Source organism: Takifugu rubripes, chromosome 7 (genome assembly GCF_901000725.2).
Source record: "Takifugu rubripes chromosome 7, fTakRub1.2, whole genome shotgun sequence".
NCBI lineage: Eukaryota > Metazoa > Chordata > Actinopteri > Tetraodontiformes > Tetraodontidae > Takifugu > Takifugu rubripes.
In genome coordinates this window covers 6017170-6040698 of record NC_042291.1, presented here as the reverse complement: position 1 = coordinate 6040698, position 23529 = coordinate 6017170, and the positions used below count along the sequence as shown (strand labels likewise).

Below are 23529 nucleotides of genomic sequence, written 5' to 3'. Positions count from 1 at the left end.
CTTTAGTAAATCTTTGCAAGGCTTTGATCTGAAGAGGCTTTGCTGCTGAAAAGCCTAAAAGCTTTATATAGTTTACAGTTTAATATACCTTTGAGAAAAACCTAGTGTATTAAACAGTTTACAGTTTGGAAGAACTTTGATAATAACCTAGTGTATTAAACAGTTTACAGTTTGATATAACTTTGATAATAACCTAGTGTATTAAACAGTTTACAGTTTGATATAACTTTGATAATAACCTAGTGTATTAAACAGTTTACAGTTTGATATAACTTTGATAATAACCTAGTGTATTAAACAGTTTACAGTTTAATATAACTTTGATAATAACCTAGTGTATTAAACAGTTTACAGTTTGGAATAACTTTGATAATAACCTAGTGTATTAAACAGTTTACAGTTTAATATACCTTTGATAATAATCTAATGTATTAAACTAAATAAATGAAACATAGTTATTATGGTAGTACGATATTTCAAGTAACAGAAACAAAATGACCACTAAATTACCACCTTCAGCAGAAGGAAACCATTTGAGTTTTCTTGAAAACATTCATCGTGCAATCGAGACGTTTGCGAAAGAATTAACAGAGGATCAATGGAAGTCTCTCATGTTGGGGACTACGGATAACTTCACAAAAATTCTCCTGGCAAAACTCATTCTTGACATTGTAACATCTGCGTCAAAAAAGTTCAAGTCAGCAAAAATTGTCCTGACTGAAGAGAATGTGCAGAACATGCTGGGAAACATTCTGCCCCAGATGTTTGCTGACGTTTTGAACATTGAAGGTGAAGTTCAGTCTGATGCTTCTGAACAGTTGAACAAACTTCTCAGTAAAGAAGTGACAGATATTTTGAACTGTGATGCTTCTGGTTCTACAAGTCACATCACTCCACCCAGCAAACTGAACACAATCATCCTACAAACCTTCAAGATGCTGAAGGAATTCCCAGGCAAAATGAAGAAAATTAGATTCTTGAAAAAGAAAAAACTAATTAGGCTGCATGATGGTGACAGTTTTAGGTTCCTCATGTCAAAGTATTTTACACAAAAAGATGATCAATCTACAACTGCAGAGGCAGCATTGAGGTCATCACTGACTGAGGAGCTTCAAGAGATCTTAACACCTTTCTTACAAGCTATCCCAGAGGACCAGGCTAAGATGGTGCTCTCAGAAACATCTCAGGAGGTGGAGGCAATCATAGATTACATTACTGGCAATGAACTACCTTTCCAGGCAGCTTTGGCCGAGCTCAGAGCCTTTTTCATAAAGTCTTTTGCAAAGGCTTTAATACACAACAAAGTAGCAGAGATGAAGACAAAATTTCCAACAACATCCTCAGTTAAACGCAAGAAGTCTCTGCAGCTGCTTGCAAACAATGTGGATTCTTTGCTAAAAGATCTGGAAGCTGAAAAAGAGGGCCAGGGACTCCGCCTTGTATCCAGAGCTGAAAGGTCAGGGTTCACAGAGGCTTTGGTCGGTGTCATCTACAGCCATGTGATAGAAGACTCTGAACACCAGGTCAAAGCAGAAGCAAATTATCCACATGATCCTCAGTGCAGTGATGTTCATGTTGCAGTCAGGGAAAATGTGAAGAACATCCTGGTTTTGCTGGGATGGTGGAGTGACGCCCAGGTGGGCAACTGCTGCGACAGAGTGTTGCTCACTTTAAACCACACCAATTCCCAACAAAGGGAGATGGACACACATGGGTATTCTGATGTCCACACTGATGAGCTCTCCAATGCAAACATCCATTCAAATGACAAGGAGGATGTACGTGTCTACTCAAGGTACCATGAGGATGCACGTGTCCACTCAAGTTACCATGAGGATGTACGTGTCCACTCACAGGACCATGAGGATGCAGTCACCCTCTCTGACCATGAGGACATAAACGGCTTCTTCTCTAAGCCCGAGTATGCAACCATGCACTCAGATCACCATGATCATGCAGCAGTTCTATGTGACAGCTTTGAGATTGAACAAATGAAGTTAGTAGAAAAAGAAAAACACAAAGCTTTTCTTGACATGTTCATCAAGCTTCTGGTGTGGGAGCTTGTCAACAAAGCAAAGATTGTTGGTCATGACATGGAAACAGTCATTCAACAGTTGTCTGAGGCAACGTGGGTAAACTTAAAATCGGCAGATTCGTCTCTGTTTGACCCCCACAGATTAAAAAGTGCCAGGAAAAAGGTGTACAGGAAACTGTGCAAGGAGTTTGGCTGTGCAGAAAATCTGCTTCTTCATCTGTCCCTGAATGATGATGCAGTTCACGACTGTACAGTTGCCATCATTTTATGTCAACTGAAGATACAGAAGAAGCCCAGTATGGCCACCAAATTTGTCTCTTGGCTGAAAAGAGTCTTTACTGGATCTTGCAAATAAAAAAAGTATCATCTCATCAATGTTTCTTTGATTGATTGACTTACCCAAATGTGACATACCGTAATCACTTTTAGACATGAAGATCAATCAATCTGGAAGATTTTTAAAGACTTTAAATGCATCCTAAATCACAGTTGCAGCTGCAGAGGCCATGTTCTTTAGGGTCACCAGCCTCAAAAACAGAAAATTAAGAGGCCCTCAGCTTATAGCCCACATAAATACTTTACAGAGTTCTAGAAGCAGACACATCTTAACATCCCATGTTCAGATTAGACCATATGAATCAGACCTTTATGGTTGAATGCTCTGCTCTGGAGCTCTTTGTGCAGCCCGGAAAACAAGACGAGTGCTTTCCTGCGGTCCAGGAGGACTGCCAGTTAGGCTTGTTTGTTAAAGACTAGTCCTTGGACTTTTTATCACTGTGTTTTGCCTGCTTTCGGGTCCTGTAAAAACCCAAATTCTTAACAGAACTCTCCTACCAGTATGGACCCGGCGGACCAAGGTGCAGTGCGCCGAAAGCTGGAGGCTTGGGGGAGGCTGTTGGGGCAGCACGACCAGCTCCTCACGGATATTTGGACTTTGCTCCAGACCCTCAATGCCAGCGTGGCGGACCTGCTGACGCCGAGAGCCATTCCTCAGCCGGCCGCCGTCGCACCACAGGAGACCCACGTACCCATTCCGGAGCGGTATTCTGGTGAGGTGGGAGCGTGTGCCAGTTATTTGCTTCAGTGCTCCTGAGTTTTTGACCTCCAGCCCCTCACCTACTCCAGCAACAGTGAGAAGATCGCTTTCGTCATCAATCTTCTCTCCGGGAGAGCGTCACAAAAAGAAATCAGTAAAAACTGTGGTCAAAAAATGAAGAAAGAAAATGGGGGAGAAATTAGGAGGATCGGAGAGAAATGGGAGGATGATGGCTAAGCTGTCATCTATGTTGAACAACACTGTTGTCCCACCCCCTACAGGACACCCTGACAGCACTGGGCAGCTCCTTCAGTGAGCGGCTGCTCCACCCTCGCTGTGTGAAGGAGAGGTATCGCAGATCTTTCCTGCCGGCTGCTGTCAGACTGCACAATATACATAATGCCCAATAGCAAAGTCTGAATATTATATATTCTGAGATGTTTATTGGATTGATATGTATATCAATGTGTATATTGTATACAACCTCTGTGCCATGTACAGGTATACAAGGGCCAATTATCCATTTATCTTGGATTATCGTATACAGTGATCCCTCGTTTATCGCGGGAGTTGCGTTCCAAAACTAACACGCGAAAAGTGAAATCCGCGAAGTAGCAACTTTATCTTTTTTAATTATTTTACAATGCAATACTGAACAGTAGAATGAAACCAAACATCAAAACCTGTTTTAAAGACCAAACTTTGTTTAAAACAATAATTTTAATATAGTAATACTGTACAAGGTTGGAAACATTGTCACTCGCGTATTTCACGGTCCCAGCTGTGCCTCTTCTCCTGACTCCGCTCCGCTGGAGCGTCTGTTTCTACGGAAAGCGCAGGAGTCTTTCTCCGAGAGAAGAACATTGTTATGGGTAGTTGTTGGCGCTCTCTTTTTCTGAGCAAGAAGATTTTTATAAACGGATATGCCACCTTCAATTATATTTGAGAACTGCAATGAACGACTCATCAAAGGGTCCCATTCTTGTGCCGTGCGCTGAAGTTCAGTGGCCATTCTCACCATGGTTGCTAAGCGACCAAGTGCAAACGTAAAGTTGGCAGAATGTACAGAAACGAAAACTGTTGACAAGTGAAAAATCAATACAGTACAGCGTCAATATTTTATTTCTAGACAACAGTAAAGCCCCTGAGCCAATCAGGATTCAGAGGCACTGTAAAAAAAAAAAAAAAAAAATCCGCGAAGCAGCGAAAGATGAGGGATCACTGTATATACATCATTTTTCTGTATATTTTACCCCAAATTTTATTTTATTATACTTTTTCTTTTGCTGCTGCTGTTGCACTGTAAATTTCCCCGTGTGGGACAAATAAAGGAAATCTGAATCTGAATCTGAAAAAAAGGCCTGTTGGGGAAAAAAAATAACCAGATACTGTCCTTTGGTTCTAAAAAAGTAAAAAAAATACACAGGGAAAATACTGCCACCATTGCCCAATTATGTTGGATCAGACAAAAAAAAAATTCTTTTATTATTCTTGTTGGGATTTTTTTTGGGGGGGGGGGGTTATTGAAGGCTGTTTTTTTAAGGGTTATGCAGTTTGTTTCATAATATTTCATATTTTTGGAACGTGACATATTTTGAAATACTGTATTTTGTGGACTAAAAGTCGCACGTTTTTTCATAATTTGTCAGGGGGTGCGACTTGTAGTCCAGAGCGACTTATATGTAAAATAAATACATTATTACAGAAATTCACATGTTCGTTATTTTCACACTGACAACCACAAGAGGGTGCGCTAGGCTTGTGTACCTGTACCTCAGGAACGAGTTCCCCTAGCGAGGCAGAAGAAGAAGCGGCGCTTCGTCTATGGAGTGAGACTTGATTGTTTGGTAAACTTGCTCGGATGTTCTTTATGCTATAGTTATCTGAATAACTGTTAATATGTTAGGTTAACAAAGCAGACACGTATTCAGTTCGTTGTGGGTCATGTAGCTGAATGTGTTACGTTAGCATACCGTAACCCTATTGCTAATCCATTATTATTTTAAATTGCCATTCAAGATGAAATGCATGTTCTTGGTCTCGGATTTTATCAAATAAATGTTCCCCCAAAATGCAACTTATAGTCCAGTGCGACTTATATATCTAATTTTCTTCTTTATTATGCATTTTTTGGCTGGTGCGACTTAAACTCCGGAACGACATATAGTCCAGAAAATACGGTAGTATTAAAAACTGTTTAAAGCAAAAAAGAAAGCACATAGTTTTTTCATTCTAAGAATAGGGTTTGGGGTTCAATTCCAGAGGTGAGCTTTCTACACTGTCTAGCTTTAGTAAATCCTTGCAAGGCTTTGATCTGAAGAGGCTTTGCTGCTGAAAAGCCTAAAAGCTTGATATAGTTTACAGTTTAATATACCTTTGATAATAACCTAGTGTATTAGACAGTTTACAGTTTAATATACCTTTGATAATAACCTAGTGTATTAAACAGTTTACAGTTTAATATACCTTTGATAATAACCTAGTGTATTAAACAGTTTACAGTTTAATATACCTTTGATAATAACCTAGTGTATTACACAGTTTACAGTTTGGAATAACTTTGATAATAACCTACTGTATTAAACAGTTTACAGTTTAATATACCTTTGATAATAACCTAGTGTATTAAACAGTTTACAGTTTAATATACCTTTGATAATAACCTAGTGTATTAAAAAGTTTACAGTTTAATATACCTTTGATAATAACCTAGTGTATTAAACAGTTTACAGTTTAATATACCTTTGATAATAACCTAGTGTATTAAACTGTTTACAGTTTAATATACCTTTGATAATAACCTAGTGTATTAAACAGTTTACAGTTTAATATACCTTTGATAATAACCTAGTGTATTAAACTGTTTACAGTTTAATATACCTTTGATAATAACCTAGTGTATTAAACAGTTTACAGTTTAATATACCTTTGATAATAACCTAGTGTATTAAACTAAATATATGAAACATAGTTATTATGGTAGTACGATATTCCAAGTAACAGAAACAAAATGACCACTAAATTACCAACTTCAGCAGAAGAAAACCATTTGGGTTTTCTTCAGATTTATCCTAACATTGAGACATTTACAAAAGAATTAACAGAGGATCAATGGAGGTCTCTCTTGTCAGGGACTCCAGATAATGTTTCACTTGTTCTCTTGGCAAAGTTTATTCTGGATATTCTAACATGTGTGTCAAAAAAGTTCAAGTCAACAGAAATTGTCCCGACTGAAGAGAAAGTGCAGAACATGCTGGGAAACACTCTGCCCCAGATCATTGCCGATGTTTTGCACATTGAAGCTGAAGTTCACTCTGACACTTCTCAACAGTTGAACAAACTTCTCAGTAAAGAAGTGACAGACATTTTGAACTGTGATGCTTCTGGTTCTACAAGTCACATCACTCCACCCAGCAAACTGAACACAATCATTCTACAAACCTTCAAGATGCTGAAGGAATTCCCAGGCAAAATGAAGAAAATTAGGTTCTTGAAAAAGAAAAAACTAATTAAGCTGCATGATGGTGACAGTTTTAGGTTCCTCATGTCAAAGTATTTTACACAAAAAGATGATCAATCTACAACTGCAGAGGCAGCATTGAGGTCATCACTGACTGAGGAGCTTCAAAAGATCTTAACACCTTTCTTACAAGCTATCCCAGAGGACCAGGCTAAGATGGTGCTCTCAGAAACATCTCAGGAGGTGGAAGTCATCATACATTACATTACTGGCAATGAACTACCTTTCCAGGCAGCTTTGGCCGAGCTCAGAGCCTTTTTCATAAAGTCTTTTGCAAAGGCTTTAATACACAACAAAGTAGCAGAGATGAAGACAAAATTTCCAACAACATCCTCAGTTAAACGCAAGAAGTCTCTGCAGCTGCTTGCAAACAATGTGGAATCTTTGCTAAAAGATCTGGAAGCTGAAAAAGAGGACCAGGGACTCCGCCTTGTATCCAGAGCTGAAAGGTCAGGGTTCACAGAGGCTTTGGTCGGTGTCATCTACAGCCATGTGATAGAAGACTCTGAACACCAGGTCAAAGCAGAAGGCCCTGATCCACATGATCCTCAGTGCAGTGACGTTCACGTTGCAGTCAGGGAAAATGTGAAGAACATCCTGGTTCTGCTGGGATGGTGGAGTGACACCCAGGCGGGCAACTGCTGCGACAGAGTGTTGCTCACTTTAAACTGCCTAAAGTCCCAACCAAGAGACATGGACACACAAGAGTATTCAGATGTCCACAATGATGAGCTGCCCGATGCAAACATCCATCCGAAGCACTATGTGAAGTCACGTCTCCGCTCTAAGGACCACGTGACTTCACGTCCCCGCTCAAAGGACCACGTGGATTCACGTCTCCGCTCAAAGGACCACGTGGATTCACGTCTACGCTCAAAGGACCACGTGGATTCACGTCTACGCTCAAAGGACCACGTGGATTCACGTCTACGCTCAAAGGACCACGTGGCTTCACGTCTACGCTCAAAGGACCACGTGGATTCACGTCTACGCTCAAAGGACCACGTGGCTTCACGTCCCCGCTCAAAGAACCACGTGGCTTCACGTCTCCGCTCAAAGGACCAGGTGGATTCACGTCTCCGCTCAAAGGACCACGTGGATTCACGTCTCCGCTCTAAGGACAACGTGGCTTCACGTCCCCGCTCAAAGAACCACGTGGATTCACGTCTCCGCTCAAAGGACCATGTGGCTTCATGTCTCCGCTCAAAGGACCATGTGGATGCAGTCATCCTTTCTGACCATGAAGACATGGATGCCTCCTTGTATAATTCAGAGTATGCAAATGTGTCAGCTCACCATGAACATGAAGAAGTTCTATGCGACTACTTTGATGATAAAGACATGATGCTGGTAGAAAGAGAAAAATGCAAAACTTTTGTCTGCTTATTGATCGAGCTTCTGGTGTGGAAACTTGTCAAGCAAGCAAAGAATTTTGGTCATGACACAGAAACAGTCATTCAAAGGCTGTCTGAGGCAACGTGGATAAACTTGGAAGGGTCAGATCCATCTTTGTTCGAACCCAACAGATTAAATGGACTCAAGAATCAGGTGTACAAGAAACTGTGCAAAGAGTTTGGCTGTGCAGAAAATCTGCTTTTTCATCTGTCCCTGAATGATGAAGCAGTTCAAGACTGCACAGTCGCCATCATTTCATCTCAACTGAAGATGCAGAAGAAGCCCAGTATGGCCACCAAATTTGTCTCTTGGCTGAAAAGAGTCTTTACTGGATGTTGCAGATAAAGGATTAAAGCATCTTCATCAATATCCCCTTGACAATTTCTTAAATAACTGTTTTTAACCATTATGAAGGTCAGATCCTGTGCAATGTACACATGGCTGAAACCAAGGTCTAATAAAATGGTATAAATCAAGAACTCCATTCATTATGAAATCTAAATTGTTAACATTTTTGGTGTTTCCTTAAAAGAAAGATTCCTCAAAAGAATTACCGTATTTTCACAACCACAAGGCGCACCGTATTATAGGGCGCACCTTCAATTAACGGCCTATTTTAGAAATATTTTCATACACAGGGCGCACCGTGTTATAAGGCGCATAGCATAGAAACTGCGTAGTGCCTGTGGTTTCATGACGCATTCACGAGATCGAGCTGCGCTAAAAGGAATGTCAATAAAACAGTCAGATAAGTCAGTCAAACTTTATTAATAGAATACAAACCAGCGTTCTCACAACTCCATTCACTCCCAAAATGAATAAACAGCTGTTTTATTTTTCCCGAGTGACGTAGTGTTTTCGCGTAACACAGTTCGTTTAATAACAGCGAGTTATAACAGGCAGTGCAACATTTTTATCACAAGTGGATAGTGGAGTTTAATAAATCTTTGATTTAGTGCAACATTTTTATCACGTAGTACCGTTGCGGTAAATCAAACGTTAGTGCAAACACAATATACGGTAACTCGAACTCTCGAAGTAGTGCAAAGCGATAGCAATAGCAATATAACAATAGCAATATAACAACGTTGTTCAAACGGTAATGTCCATATTCACAGTATGACCAGCCTTGTTAAGTTGTAAACACACAAAAGAAACACGTAAAGCTCACTTTATCAGTTCATTCCTCATCCAGGAATCCCTCGAATTCTTCTTCTTCGGTGTCCGAATTGAACAGTTGTGCGAATACGGCGTCCAACACGGCCGGCTCCGTCTCGTCAAAGTCGTCATCAGGGTCGGTGTTGCTGGTGTTGTCTGGCATTTCAGTGACAATCCCTGCCTTCCTGAAAGCTCGGACCACGGTCGATGCCCAGGCATTTACGATCCACTGGCAGATAGTGACGTATGACGCTCGGCGCCGTCTCCCCGTCTTGGTGAACGTGTGTTCGCCGTTCGTCATCCACCGCTCCCACGCAGTTCGCAGTCTAGCTTTGAATGCCCTGTTGACACCAATATCTAGCAGCTGGAGTTCCTTTGTTAATCCACTTCTTGCTTTGTTTCCTCGGAAGCTCCGTTGAGTCTTCTTTACCTGGCACAGGTCGTCTTGTTGCTTCCTCCACTTCCGCACCATTGATTCGTTCACGTTAAATTCTCTTGCCGCTGCTCTATTTCCGTGTTCAACTGCATGACTGATAGCCTTCAGTTTGAACTCTGCGTCGTAAGCGTGTCTCTTGCAAGGAGCCATTTTGGGGTCTTTACAGACAGAAATGGTTTGGGACTGAATTTACTGCTGTTACCTCGGCCACCCCTACTGACTACGGTAGCCGCGATTAACCAATATTACCGTAATCCATACAAAAGGCGCTCCGGGTTAAAAGGCACACCGCAGATTTTTTTTAGAAAATTCTAGGCTTTTAGGTGCGCCTTATAGTCGTGAAAATACGGTACTTTGCAATTTTAAAATAGTCTAAAGATTCAATATTTTAGCCGCAAAAAAGATTTCAGTCCACATTATAACAGTATCTTAGATAAAGCAGTTACATGGTTTAATAGTATCAAATGAGTTATTAACATATAGCTTTCAGCTGGATATTACACATTGAGAAAAATGTTCTGTTTGTTAACCCCTCAGAAAAAACTTCATGTAAAATAAATACATTTATGAAGCTGCAGGTAGCACAACATATTGAAGTTTGTTAATCAACACCAGGAAAAATGGTTCCAACTTCAATTGCAGTTTCCTCACCCAGTCCAGAAATGTGAACATTAGGATTCCACCTTGATGTGAATATGTGACTGATGGCAATCTGACCAGGGTGTTTTCCTCTGTTTCTAAAGTCAAATTACATCTTCTTTTTGTCCTCTTGTGCAAGCGGCTGGGCTGAGGATCCATGAAGCAACAGTAGGCCACACAATGTAAGAGAGATTCCCAGCCACCACAAAGCTGCATGAGTCTCTCCAAAAACCAGTCTCCCTAGAATGGCCTGCACGCCCACAAAGAAAGATGCTCAATTAAACGTGCAGCCTTGAGAAAGTGCCTTAACGAAAAGGAATGCACTTACTGAGAAAATGAAGTTGGATGCTGTGGTAGTGACAGTAACCCTGGCCGAGGAGGAGCAGTGTTGGAGAGCCTTGGAGAACGATGTCCACATGATGGCATTACAGGTGAACAACAGGCTTCCAGACAACAGGCGCAGGGGGACATGGAGCTACAATCACACAGCAAATGGGAAAAATCCCCCGTGTTCATTGTGAAATTCTTTTTAGTTTCTGTATTACCTCAATAGAAGCAGCACTATCTCAAGCCTCGTCTTGATTCTGACAGATGTGACACTGTTCTGATTTATGAACAAATCAGAGAATGAGGCCAACCGATGCGACCTGAATTTTGATACCCACTCTTAATATGTAGCATTGAGCACATGACTTGTTTTTCCCTTTGATCTCGTGTGATCATGTGAGTTTTATGCAAAAACTGATGTCAGCTGAAATGCCAGGCTGAAATTGTCTCCAAGAATGAGGTGTGTATTACTCCTCAAAGTAACATCCCATCTGTTATTTATCCATCATGATGGGCATCCATAAAGCAATGTACTCTCAGCAAATTCTCATGACATAAAAGGCCACCTGATTTGACACCCAGCAAGCCTGCACTTGGATGAAATATTAGATCAAAACTCTGTTGGTCGGGATTATTTGCTTGTGTACTTGAGGTTTTAAATCGTAAACCAGTCAGACGAAATGTCACAACAGTATACAGGGCACCCATGTTGCAAAATGGAAGAACGTGACAGTTGCGATTACAGGGGACAAAACACAACTATACTATCACCTTCAACAGAAGAAAAGCATTTGAATTTTCTTCATAACATTTATCCTAACATTGAGACATTTACAAAAGGATTAACAGAGGATCATTGGAGGTCTCTCACATCAGGAACTCCAGATAATTTCACAAAATTTCTCCTGGCAAACTCATTCTTGACATTGTAACATCTGCGTCAAAAAAGTTCAAGTCAGCAGAAATTTTCCTGACTGAAGAGAATGTGAAGGACATGCTGGGAAACACTCTGCCCCAGATCTTTGCCGATGTTGTGCATATTGAAGGTGAAGTTCAGTCTGATGCTTCTGTAAAATTGAACAAACTTCTAAGAAAAGAAGTGACAGACATTTTGAACTGTGACGCTTCTGGTTCCATGTGTTCCTTCATAGTTTTGATGTCTTTAGGATGAATATACAATGAAGAAAGAATGAAAGAATATCCATTGAATGAGCTGTGTCCAAAATGTTGTACTGTCTAACAGAATACATTTTTAAATAAGACATGAACTAGTCATAGGATGGAGGTTCATCTAATTCGACTGCAAAAGAGGTCAAAGGTTTAGGAAGGGTTCCTTTGCTCTCAGGAAGATGCCCTGTAGCATTCAGAATCAGGCTGAACAAATTAGGCTTGATGACGTTGCTGGGTTGTGTTAAAACAAAGTTGATTTTAGAAGGACCTTTCATCTTCAACCATAATGTGTGAGGAGGTTAAGTTTGATTGTTGTAAGTTTCTTGAGGGACAGATACCAGAAGACCTCAAATGGGAAACAAACATTACTGCCACGGTCAAGAAAGCACCAGAGGCTCCACTTTTTAAGAAACACAACCTGTCTCCCGAGCTGCTAAAAGCCTTTTATCATTGCTGCATTGAGATGATTTTAACTGACTATATGAAAGAAAAGAATCCAAAAACTAGTCACTGCCCTCACTCGATGACATCTTCAAGAACCGCTGCCTCGACCAAGACCTGCAGGATGGGACCCACCCTGCACACTGCCTCTTCAATCTGCTCCCATCCACAAGTCATTACAAGGCCATCAAAATCCGCCCCACCAGTCTGCTGAAGAGGTTTATTGCCAATTATTTTTACTGTGCAACAATAAAGGTGATTCTGATTTGCATATGAAATGATGCAGATCCTCTCTGCAAATGTAAAATCAAGTGTTTTTTTCTTTTATCTTTTTTTTAAATCAAGAAGCATCAAACAGACCACTGCAGATCAGAGATTTATTATAAACAAGTATGTCTATTATAGCGAAAGACAGGTTGGCGACATACATTGTCATAGCCAATGAACGACCTCCCACATGTACACCTCTAGGTACAATAACTCTAGAATTGATACTGCTCTGCATGCAAGTGTTTGCATCACGTCTCCTGATTCCAGGAAACTGCTTCAACACAAGTCATCTGACTCCAGGGCAGGGGTCCCCAAACTTTTTCCTGTGAGGGCCACATAACTTTTCCCTTCTCTGATAAGGGGCCGGGGTCAGTTTGTAACAGAAAAACTGTGAGGATTGCAGGAGTGCCTAAACGTAAAAATTTATTGTTTTTAAGAAAGCACAATCAAATAACCCTTTCTGGATTCTTCACAGAACAAAAGTCAGGAAATAAATAATAACACTATTAATGAAATAAATAACCAAATAACCCTCTCTGGTTTCTTCACATAAAAAAAGTCCATGGAACATAAACCTTCTGTTGTGCTGTGCACAATCTTAACAGGTCCAAGTTCAGCTTAGTTGTCAGAGCAGAATCTCTTAAATGACTCATATGAACAGTCTCTAAAATCCAACTTTATTATCAAATAAAAATACACATATATGAAAAAAAAATCAAAATGCTTTCTGGTATTGTTCAGCGGGCCGGACCAAATGTGGAGGCGGGCCGTATCCAGCCCACGGGCCGGCGCTTGCGGACCACTGCTCCACGGTGTCTCTTCCACAGTCTCCAGAATTTCCACAAAAGAGGCGTCTTCAGCAGGCCACGCCTGTGTGATGCCCCTTCCAATATATGTTCTACCTCATTCTTCTCCTTCAGGAGACAAAAACTACAGCCATAACATTTTGTTTTATATTGTATTTCAGGCTCAAACTCACCACATCAAAGCCCCAAAACTTTACAAGTCCTTGAAACATCAAAGCTTTGTGCCTCTGATGCTAAAAGGATTGACGACCTATGTGGTTAACTGTTTTTAGGTAGGTAAATTAGACAATCAACTATTTTTGTAATATTTTAATCTAAACCTAATAAGCTAAAGTTTGTCATTTGTGATGCTGAAGGGAGAAAACATGTCCATTCCATTACCACTTTCAACAGACGAAAACCATTTGAGTTTTCTTCAGATTTATCCTAACATTGAGACATTTACAAAAGAATTAACAGAGAATCAATGGAGGTCTCTCTTGTCAGGGACTCCAGATAATTACACAAGAATTCTCTTGGCAAAGCTTATTCTGGATATTCTATCATGTGTGTCAAAAAATTTCAAGTCAGCAGAAATTGTCCTGACTGAAGAGAATGTGCAGAACATGCTGGGAAACATTCTGCCCCAGATGTTTGCCATTTTTTTGCACATTGAAGCTGAAGTTCACTCTGATGCTTCTGAACAGTTGAACAAACTTCTCAGTAAAGAAGTGACAGACATTTTGAACTGTGATGCTTCTGGTTCTACAAGTCACATCACTCCACCCAGCAAACTGAACACAATCATCCTACAAACCTTCAAGATGCTGAAGAAATTCCCAGGCAAAATGAAGAAAATTAGGTTCTTGAAAAAGAAAAAACTAATTAAGCTGCATAATGGTGACAGTTTTAGGTTCCTCATGTCAAAGTATTTTACACAAAAAGATGATCAATCTACAACTGCAGAGGCAGCATTGAGGTCATCATTGACTGGGGAGCTTGAAGAGATCTTAACACCTTTCTTACAAGCTATCCCAGAGGACCAGGCTAAGATGGTGCTCTCAGAAACATCTCAGGAGGTGGAGGCCATTATAGATTACATTACTGGCAATGAACTACCTTTCCAGGCAGCTTTGGCCGAGCTCAGAGCCTTTTTCATAAAGTCTTTTGCGAACGCTTTAATACACAAAAAAGTAGCAGAGATGAAGACAAAATTTCCAACAACATCCTCAGTTAAACGCAAGAAGTCTCTGCAGCTGCTTGGAAACAATGTGGAATCTTTGATAAAATGTCTGGAAGCTGAAAAAGAGGGCCAGGGACTCCGCCTTGTATCCAGAGCTGAAAGGTCAGGGTTCACAGAGGCTTTGGTCGGTGTCATCTACAGCCATGTGGTAGAAGACTCTGAACACCAGGTCAAAGCAGAAGCAAATTATCCACATGATCCTCAGTGCAGTGATGTTCATGTTGCAGTCAGGGAAAATGTGAAGAACATCCTGGTTCTGCTGGGATGGTGGAGTGACACCCAGGTGGGCAACTGCTGCAACAGAGTGTTTCTCAATTTAAACCACACCAATTCCCAAGAAAGGGAGATGGACACACATGAGTATTCAGATGTCTACACTGATGAGCTGGAGGATTCAACCATCCAGTCAGATTACTTTGGGGATGCAGACGTGGAGTCAAATGACCTTGAGGATTTAGACCTGATGTCAGATCACCCAGAGGATGCTGACATGGAGTCAAATGACGAAGATTCAGCCTCTGACTCATCTTTCTACGATGATGTAGTAATCAAGTTTGATAACCTCAACGAGGAGGAAATAGAGACATTTGACTTTACGCATTCTAGTCAGTCAGAAACTTCAACGGATTCAGATGTCCAGTTGGACAACGATGAAGAAATGGATGAAGAAATGCTCAACTATTTGTATAATGCTTCAACTGCTCAGGCAGGAGCCCCCGCGTATGCAAACAAGCAAGCTGATAACCATGAGGATGCAGACACAGATTCAAATAACCTTGAGGATGCTGATGAAGATTCCAACTACCTCGACGAGGCAGACGCAGAGTCGAATGACCTTGAGGATGCAAGCGCAGAGTCAAATGACCTTGAGAATGCAAAGGCAGACTCAAATGACATTGAGGATCAAAACATAGATTCAAATTGCTTTGATAATGCAGCACTTCTACTTGACTACTTTGATGATAAAAACATGATGCTGGCAGAAAGAAAAAAACACAAAACCTTTATCTACTTATTCATCGAGTTTCTAGTGTGGAAACTTGTCAAGCAAGCAAAGATTGTTGGTCATGACACAGAAACAGTCATTCAAAGGCTGTCTGAGGCAACGTGGATAAAGTTGGAAGGGTCAGATCCATCTTTATTGGAACCCAAAAGATTAGATGGACTCAAGAATCAGGTGTACAGGAAACTGTGCAAGGAGTTTGGCTGTGCAGAAAATCTGCTTCTTCATCTGTCCCTGAATGATGAAGCAGTTCACGACTGTACAGTTGCCATCATTTTATGTCAACTGAAGATACAGAAGAAGCCCAGTATGGCCACCGAATTTGTCTCTTGGCTGAAAAGAGTCTCTACTGGATGTTGCAGATAAAAAAAGTAATCTCATCAATGTTTCTTTGATTGATTGACTTTCCCAAATGTGACACAATCACTTTTAGACATGAAGGACAACCATGCCTTCTGCCTGAAAAGAGTCTTTATTGGATGTTGCAGATAAAGGATTAAAGCATCTTCATCAATATCTGCTTGACAATTTCTTAAATAACTGTTTGAACCATTATGAAGGTCAGACCCTGTGCAATTTAAAGATGGCTGAAACCAGGGTCTAATAAAATAGTATAAATCAAGAACAGTCACTATGAATTATAAATTTTGATTTTTAAAAAAAAAATCAGATTATCAAGTGAAGCCATTTCAATTCCCTTCATAGAGCAATATTTTATTTACCTTGTAGAAAATGTTTCACATTTGGCTTGTAAAACTTATTCCTAATCAGATCCCACGCTACATCGGAACTATTTTCAGAAACCTTACATTTCAGTTGCTTTTCATTGTGTCTGTAACCTGAACTTATGTCCGTTCTCTTCCGTCGGGCTCGTGGGTACAAAGGAAGACAGGTTACAATGGCAAATAACTTCTTTTATTTCTTAACCAGCGAGGCAACTTACAAGGTTCCCTCCCCAAAATCCAGTCTGGAGGGAACACTCCCCCAGGAACCAAAAATCATTCATATCAGAAGTCATACATGTCATTACCTATTTCTAACAAAACCATATTAAATAAACTCAACAATATTTGGCCATAGTTCACAGCATACAAATAATAGTTTACAGTCATCCCCTGCTGAAAATAGAAATGACCACATTTCCTAACATTAAACCAATAAGCAATGGTCCACTGACTCCTTGGCTCACCTACAGCATCACCAACAACACGGATCAACATAGTGGCCAATAACAAGTGTGACTTAACATGAGATGTCCAAAACAGGTTTGGGAAAAGGAATAACAAGAACAAAGCGGGAACAAGGGAAAAGAAATACATTAATTATCGTACCCATACCTAACTGGTGGTCGTACTTGACGGCCACTACGTGTGGTCATTGGAGGCGGCAACTGCCTAGGTGAGGCAGTTGAATCAGCGTCCCCCAAAGGTTGGAACTCCACATCCACAGCTGGCATTTCAAGAGGACAAGGACGTGCTACTGATATAGGCAATGGGTCAGAACAAAATTGAACCTGAGAACCCCCCTCCGTATCAGTACTAGGCACTGGCCTATGCGCCTGTGGAGCAGCATTTAAAGGAATTGTGGGCCGATAGGGGAGAGCCCCCGATAATGCTGTGAGAGTGGACTGATTAGGAACAGGTACTGGGCCACCCCCATCTGCCTCTGAGGGTCCTGTGTTGCGAGGTGACTCATCTGACAACCTTCCCTTATAGGCCTTCAGCCTATTGTGATGCACCACCCATTTCCTGGAATCTGATTTCTTTGGATCGGTAATTTCGTAAGTTACACCAACACTGTCCCCCTTATCAAATCGTTTCAATATGACAAATGGCCCCTTCCATCTAGCTGCCAAATTGTTCATCCGCTGTGCTGGGTCATCTAATAACACATAGTCCCCCACCTCATAAGGGTGGAACACCACCTGTTTATCATACTGTTGCTTCTGGTGGAGTTTTGCAGTAGCAGACCTCTGAGCAGCTTCCCTGAGGGTAAGAGAAAGACGGGAGGTAACATCTTTGACATAAGCTGCAGGGGTACCTGGTGTTGCAGATGTGGCTGAAGGACCCCAGTTTAATGCAAGGTGTAATGGTAGATGTGGTTCCCTCCCATGCGCCAAGAAAAATGGAGACAATCCTGTGCTACAATGGGCACTGCTGTTGTATGCTAGTTCCACCTGTGGTAAGTACTGCACCCACTCTCCCCCAGTGTGAGACAAATATTTGGCCAGTTGGTCCTTGAGGGTCCTATTAAAGCGTTCTACCATGCCATCGCACTGGGCATGGTATGGGGATGTACGGGTTTTCTCAATCTTTAGTAAAGCACAAAGCTCCTTTATTAAATCCGATTCAAATTGTCTGCCCTGATCGGTGTGTATGGATTCAGGAATACCATGATGCCTAATGTAATCCTCAGAAATGCACTGTGCTACAGTAGTGGCACGCTGATCTTTCATTGGATACATATTGACATAACGAGTGAAATAATCCATAAGGACCAACACATATCGGTACCCTCCTGCTGTCACTGGGAGTTCAGTTATATCTGCGGCAACTTTCTGAAATGGCCGGTCTGCTTGCATGGGCTGCAAAGGTGCAAAGTGGGGGAGCTTCGCCGCTGACACGGCAGACACTCACTACAGCACTTATATATGTCGCGTGACATATATGGCCAGTAACAAATTTCCCTTGCCTTGCGTAGGGTACGCTCGGCACCCAAATGTCCACTAAAACTGTCACCATGAAGAGCTTTCAGAGCCGTAGGTACCAGTCGGTCAGGTAGGACAACCTGGTGGGTTACAGCAGCATATGGATTTGGTTTGAAGGCACAACATAGGATACCACTTTGAATACTCAGTTTCGGAAACTCATGCCAAAGCTTTCGTACAACCAGATTTGTTCCTTTCAACACTCCCATGGGGGGGTCTGTTCTTACCCATCTCTGCCCAAGATAAGACAGTCTGCAGTGACTTATCCGCCTGCTGCTGTCCCTGTATCTCAGCTAAATCAATCGACAATGTGGGAGAAAGATTTGGGGCATTCAGTACCTCCTCCCCTGTCCTGCCAGCCGAGGTTGCTATGTCCCTAGGCTGGTGGGGGTCAAGACACACTGTACCGCTTTAGTGTCCACCTCCGTGCTAGGGCGTCTGGACATAGCATCCGCATTTGCGTGTTGTCTACCCTCACGATGAAGGATGGTGTAGTCAAACACATGTAGTTCAAGAATCGTGTCCGCCTACCAGTGGGATCATTATCGACCTGAGCTTTTGTAAGACTAAATAGGGGCTTATGATCTGTGATTATTTTAAATGGGGACCCTGACAGAAAGTCTTTGAAATGTCTCACCGACCAGATGATGGCCCAGAGTTCTCGGTCGTAAGTGGCCTATTTCTGCTGTGCTGCCGTGAGCGTGTGACTCGCGTACGCAATGGCGTGCTCTTTACCATTTTTCACTTGAGCTAATACCGATCCAAGGCAGGACTGAGACGCATCTGTATAAAGAGAAAAGTTGGGATGGCAGAGAAAAGTTGGGATGAGCTACGATTGGCGGATTCGTGAGTGTGTGTTTTAACGACCGGAAAGCCTCATCACAGTCAGATGTCCAGCTAAACAGGGCCCCCTTCTGAGTGAGAGCATTCAAGGGTGATGCTAGGATGGAAAGGTTTCTCACAAAGCGACGGTAATAAGAACACAGCCCGACAAAAGCTCTCAACTCCGTACTGGTTCTGGGTGTTGGCCAGTCACGAACCTTTTCAAGGTTTTTGGTATCAGGTTGAAGGCCCTGGCTAGAAACGACATGTCCTAGGAAGGTCACCTGGCTGCAAGCAAAATGACACTTGCTGGATTTCAGCTTAAGGCCCGCAGATTTGAACCGCCTAAAGACCTCCTCAAGGCTGTTCAGGTGGTCCGAAAAGGTGCAGCTAAACACCAGTACGTCGTTCAAATAAATTAAACACGCTTTCCAGTGAAGACCACGAAGTACCAATTCCATCAATCTCTGGAAAGTTGGGGGTGCATTTGTGATAACTTTGCATAACTTTGAATTGGTAAAGGGCACTCCCAGTGGTAAAAGCGGTTTTCTCTCTGTCCTGTGGGTCCAGAGCCACCTGCCAATAGCCACTAGACAGGTCCATGGTACTAAACCAACACGACCCCGACAAACTGTCCAACGCATCTGCTGGACGTGGCAATGGGTAGGAATTTTTAACAGTCGGTGACTGAGGGCCAGCAGGGGCTGAAAGTTTCAAAGCCTCCTGAGCCCTCTCCCACTTGCCGGCAATGGCCAACGCTTCCTCCAGCGTAGTGGCTCCATGCTCGTGACACTTTGCCTGAAGAGTGAGATCTAGGCCAGCAACAAACCTCCTGAACCGCTCCATTGCGATGGCTGGCGCCCCATAATTTGGGAAAGCTTCAAGCACTAGCCTCGTGACTTCAGCAGCATACACTTCCAAGGGCTCTTTGATCAACCGTTGTCTGGCATTAACAAACGTTTGAAAATGCAACAAAAATAGTTTCCTCCCAAAAACTTCATTCAGCTTCATAATACTTGTGTCATAATCCTTCTTCTCTGCCTCTTCCAAGGACAGCCAATACACCAACGCATCCCCACTCAGCCGAGTGGGTAGAATGGTGGCGAGATCCTGTTGCAGGTTATCAGAGCATGCTTTCACAGCGACTTCGAGTCGTGCCTTCCAAAGGGAGAAACTGTCCTTATCGTTGCCATCACCGTGGAAACACGGCGGCAACTCGACCTTGTAGTGAACGATCCTTCTGACGTTACGTTCCTGGTCAGTGCCCTGCGCTGCGGTAGCATTAGGGCCAGTACTAGAGCTGGGACCACAGCCATCAGCGACCTCAGAGCCCCAGGTATCTTCGTCCTCCGACATTTTGAAGTCCAGGAAAAAAAAAAAATCTGACAAAATCGAGCAAACTCACAGTCCAACACTAGCAAGCTAGCTCGACCAAATCCGCGCCACACAGCAGCAGCTGCTCGTTGCCTTTTACCTGGTTGCAGAAGTTGCCAAAGACTGAACGCGATGAGGAAAGACAAAACACCAGTGCCACCAGTCTGTAACCTGAATTTATGTCCGTTCTTTTCCGTCGGGCTCGTGGGTACAAAGGAAGACAGGTTACAATGGCAAATAACTTCTTTTATTTCTTAACCAGCGAGGCAACTTACAAGGCGACTCCACGAGTTTCTCTCCATCATTTCCCCCGTGTTCCCTCCCCAAAATCCAGTCTGGAGGGAACACTCCCCCAGGAACCAAAAATCATTCATATCAGAAGTCATACATGTCATTACCTATTTCTAACAAAACCATATTAAATAAACTCAACAATAGTTGGCCATAGTTCACAGCATACAAATAATAGTTTACATATCTATAAAATCTTTACCATCTAAATGTAAGTGGTAATATAGACCAGCAGTTACATTCAAAGAGACAAGACCATTTTTACCTTGACACCCATGGAATTGTGGAGGTCACTGACATCGGGATTAATACGCAGATTTAGGTGTCAGATGTGCTTCATGATATTAAAACATCAGAACACACATGTAAATCAGTGTAAGGTGATTTTTAAAAAGAACTTCACGCAGGGAAGCTGGATGGAGAGGACATCAGATGTATCCAAGGCCAGGCTGGAGATGAGGCGGCTCTGGAGGTCCTCCGATTTACCCATGGAGACCATGTCACATCATTGTACATGGGGTTTCTTAGGTGTCCATTCTTGGCTCTCTTCTACCTAATGTCAACATGCTGCCCCTAACTCAGATAACATATCTTACCATACTTATGAGAGTGACACATGATCTGTCGATGTCACATGACTACATTCTCTTACTTGCTCTCCACGAAGTATATTCATCAAATCAATTATGTTAACTTTTTGCCAATGACCAACGAAAGAAGGTTGCATGAAAGGAGTGTTTTCTATCTGAAGAACACGGAGGAACTTGTTCACTCTTTCAATTTCAGTCGGTCAGATTATTGTTACGGTGTAAACGTTACATACGTTACGGTTTAAGTCCTCACTAACTCCAGGTAAATGACCATATTACGCCGGTCACAGCACCATCACAGACTCTCGGAGGAAGACTGTTTAACCGACTTGTTGTACCTGGTGTTACACCTGAACAATTCAACCGTTCTGTTGATGTGATGTGAGACTCACCCAGTCACACGCTGCACTTCCATCGGTGGACCAGCCGGTCAGTCCTGACTGGCACATGTCTTTCAGGTAGTGCGTCCCGAGTGTCAGTTTGGCACACAAAGAGGCTGCAGCGCCCCAAAAACCGGCCAATAATGCGTAAAAAGTGCCCGAAACCATGTCTGAACAGGACATACAACTCAAGGACGGAACTGTTTATATGACACAGGCATCAAGTTAGAAAAGGCAGTTTTGTATCGTGAATAAATTCAAAATAAAAGTGCAACAGCCAAGAAAATCTAATTTCAAACGCCATATTCAAGTCATAACCGCAACTTCCTGAATTGAATATATCGTGTCTAGATACATTTTACTTACCTTAACGCGCGTGAAAACATATTCAACTTCGAAAAATCCCTAATTTTATTTTGCCATCACACTCTACTGCTTTTAATTCGTCAACTTAACTTTTACTTGTTTTCCCATCCACCAATCACAACCAAGCGCGGCCACACGTGACTCCCTTCGGCGCGTGTTGATGACGTAGATGTGTGCGAAATAATGGAGTCCTAAACAAATACTTGGCTTAAGATCACGTTGTTTTCGGTGTCGTGTGTGTTGCAATGAACAGAAGCAAGGCCAGTGGTGTGTCGTGGGTGAAACCAACAGAACCGTCTTTTTTAAAGAAATTTAAAAATGACGTTGGTTACAAAGAAGGACCGACAGTTGACACGAAGGTAATGGTTTAGCTAACTTTAGCTAACAGCTAATCATCAACGCAGCCTTCATTGATGATTATTTGTACATCTTGTAAAACACGTTATGTCACACCGGCTTTTTCCGTATTTATGTATTGTGCACCGAATCGTGGTGGAATTAACCTGGACAGTTACTTCCTAACATATTTACCTGTCTGATGGTTGTCAATGACTACTCCAGCGTCAGCAGATGCCCACTCCGGACGACGACAGCGCCAGTGATCGAGAGGACGAGTTACCGCAAGTTGTGATCTTAAAGAGCGGCGATCTGACCGCGGATGAGGTGAAAGAAATCAAAGACGAAGAAAATCCTGTCACCGGGACAAAGAAAGGTGGGGGGACTTCAGGTTGGGCCGCCGGTTCTGATAATTTTTAGAATTCATTTTGTGTGTTATACCCTGTTTTCGTGCACAGGTCGAGAGCCTCCTGCAGATGGTAAAATCCTGTTCAAGAAACCGGAAAAGCGCTCCTCCTCAGAGAAATTCCAGGGAATCACAGCCAGCTCCAGCAAAAAGAAGAAAAATGACGGTGAGAACAAGGAGGAGGAGAAGGAAAAGTCTGGAAAGAAGATAAAAAACAACAGCCTTTTGTCTTTTGGAGGAGATGAGGAGGAGGACGAAGACTAGATGACCCTGTTCAAACCGAGACTGTCTCAGACAGAAGGGCAACAAATTGCAGAAAGCAATATTTAAGCTCACATTTTCTAAATTTACAAAGTGCAGCTTCCTCAAATAAGGACACAACTATCAAATCTGGGGGAAGAAAATACTTCAATATGCCTAAAACGAACCAAATATGGTTCTGGGGGTTCTGTCTATTGTGTAAACAGCGCTGCCACCTAGTGGCTATTGGCTGAATTTACACGAATGGCTATCTTCCTCTTAAACCATCGTTGTTTTAAATATTCAAGCTTCTTTTTCGTCAGATAAATAATTGTTGAAATTTTTGTTCAGTCACGTGTTGAGTGTGTAAATGTACATTAGCTTTAGAAAGGGAGCTGCAAGTGTCTGTAACGATGCATTCATGTAAATGTACTTGTAGAGTGTGGACTGTATTTCTTGTGTAATGTTAACGGTGACAAACATTTGCAACAAAGAAACGTTTGCAAAGTGGAGAAGGCGATTTATTTCAAATGTCTTTCTGATGCAGCCATTGGATGTG

The 23529-nt window shown here is 42.1% G+C and overlaps 3 protein-coding genes across 3 annotated transcripts; 2 read left to right on the top strand and 1 right to left on the bottom strand.

The window, feature by feature from the left end:
- The first annotated feature begins 584 nt into the window (after positions 1–584).
- On the top strand, positions 585–2406 carry LOC115250428 (uncharacterized). Its single transcript, XM_029838971.1, has 2 exons — positions 585–1775; positions 1806–2406. The coding sequence occupies exons 1-2, from the start codon at positions 612–614 to the stop codon at positions 2388–2390; spliced, it is 1749 nt and encodes a 582-aa protein (XP_029694831.1). The 5' UTR covers positions 585–611; the 3' UTR covers positions 2391–2406.
- Positions 2407–10009: 7603 nt separating this feature from the next.
- On the bottom strand, positions 10010–21854 carry LOC105416642 (transmembrane protein 42-like). The gene is made up of 3 exons (XM_011605313.2): positions 21635–21854; positions 10548–10694; positions 10010–10469 (listed from the first exon to the last, which is right to left on the bottom strand). Exons 1-3 carry the CDS (start codon positions 21803–21805, stop codon positions 10329–10331), a joined length of 459 nt encoding a protein of 152 aa, XP_011603615.1. The 5' UTR covers positions 21806–21854; the 3' UTR covers positions 10010–10328.
- A 268-nt stretch (positions 21855–22122) lies between these two features.
- Positions 22123–23480, top strand: kiaa1143 (KIAA1143 ortholog). The gene is made up of 3 exons (XM_011605314.2): positions 22123–22347; positions 22550–22700; positions 22783–23480. The coding sequence occupies exons 1-3, from the start codon at positions 22234–22236 to the stop codon at positions 22992–22994; spliced, it is 477 nt and encodes a 158-aa protein (XP_011603616.1). The 5' UTR covers positions 22123–22233; the 3' UTR covers positions 22995–23480.
- Positions 23481–23529: the final 49 nt, after the last annotated feature.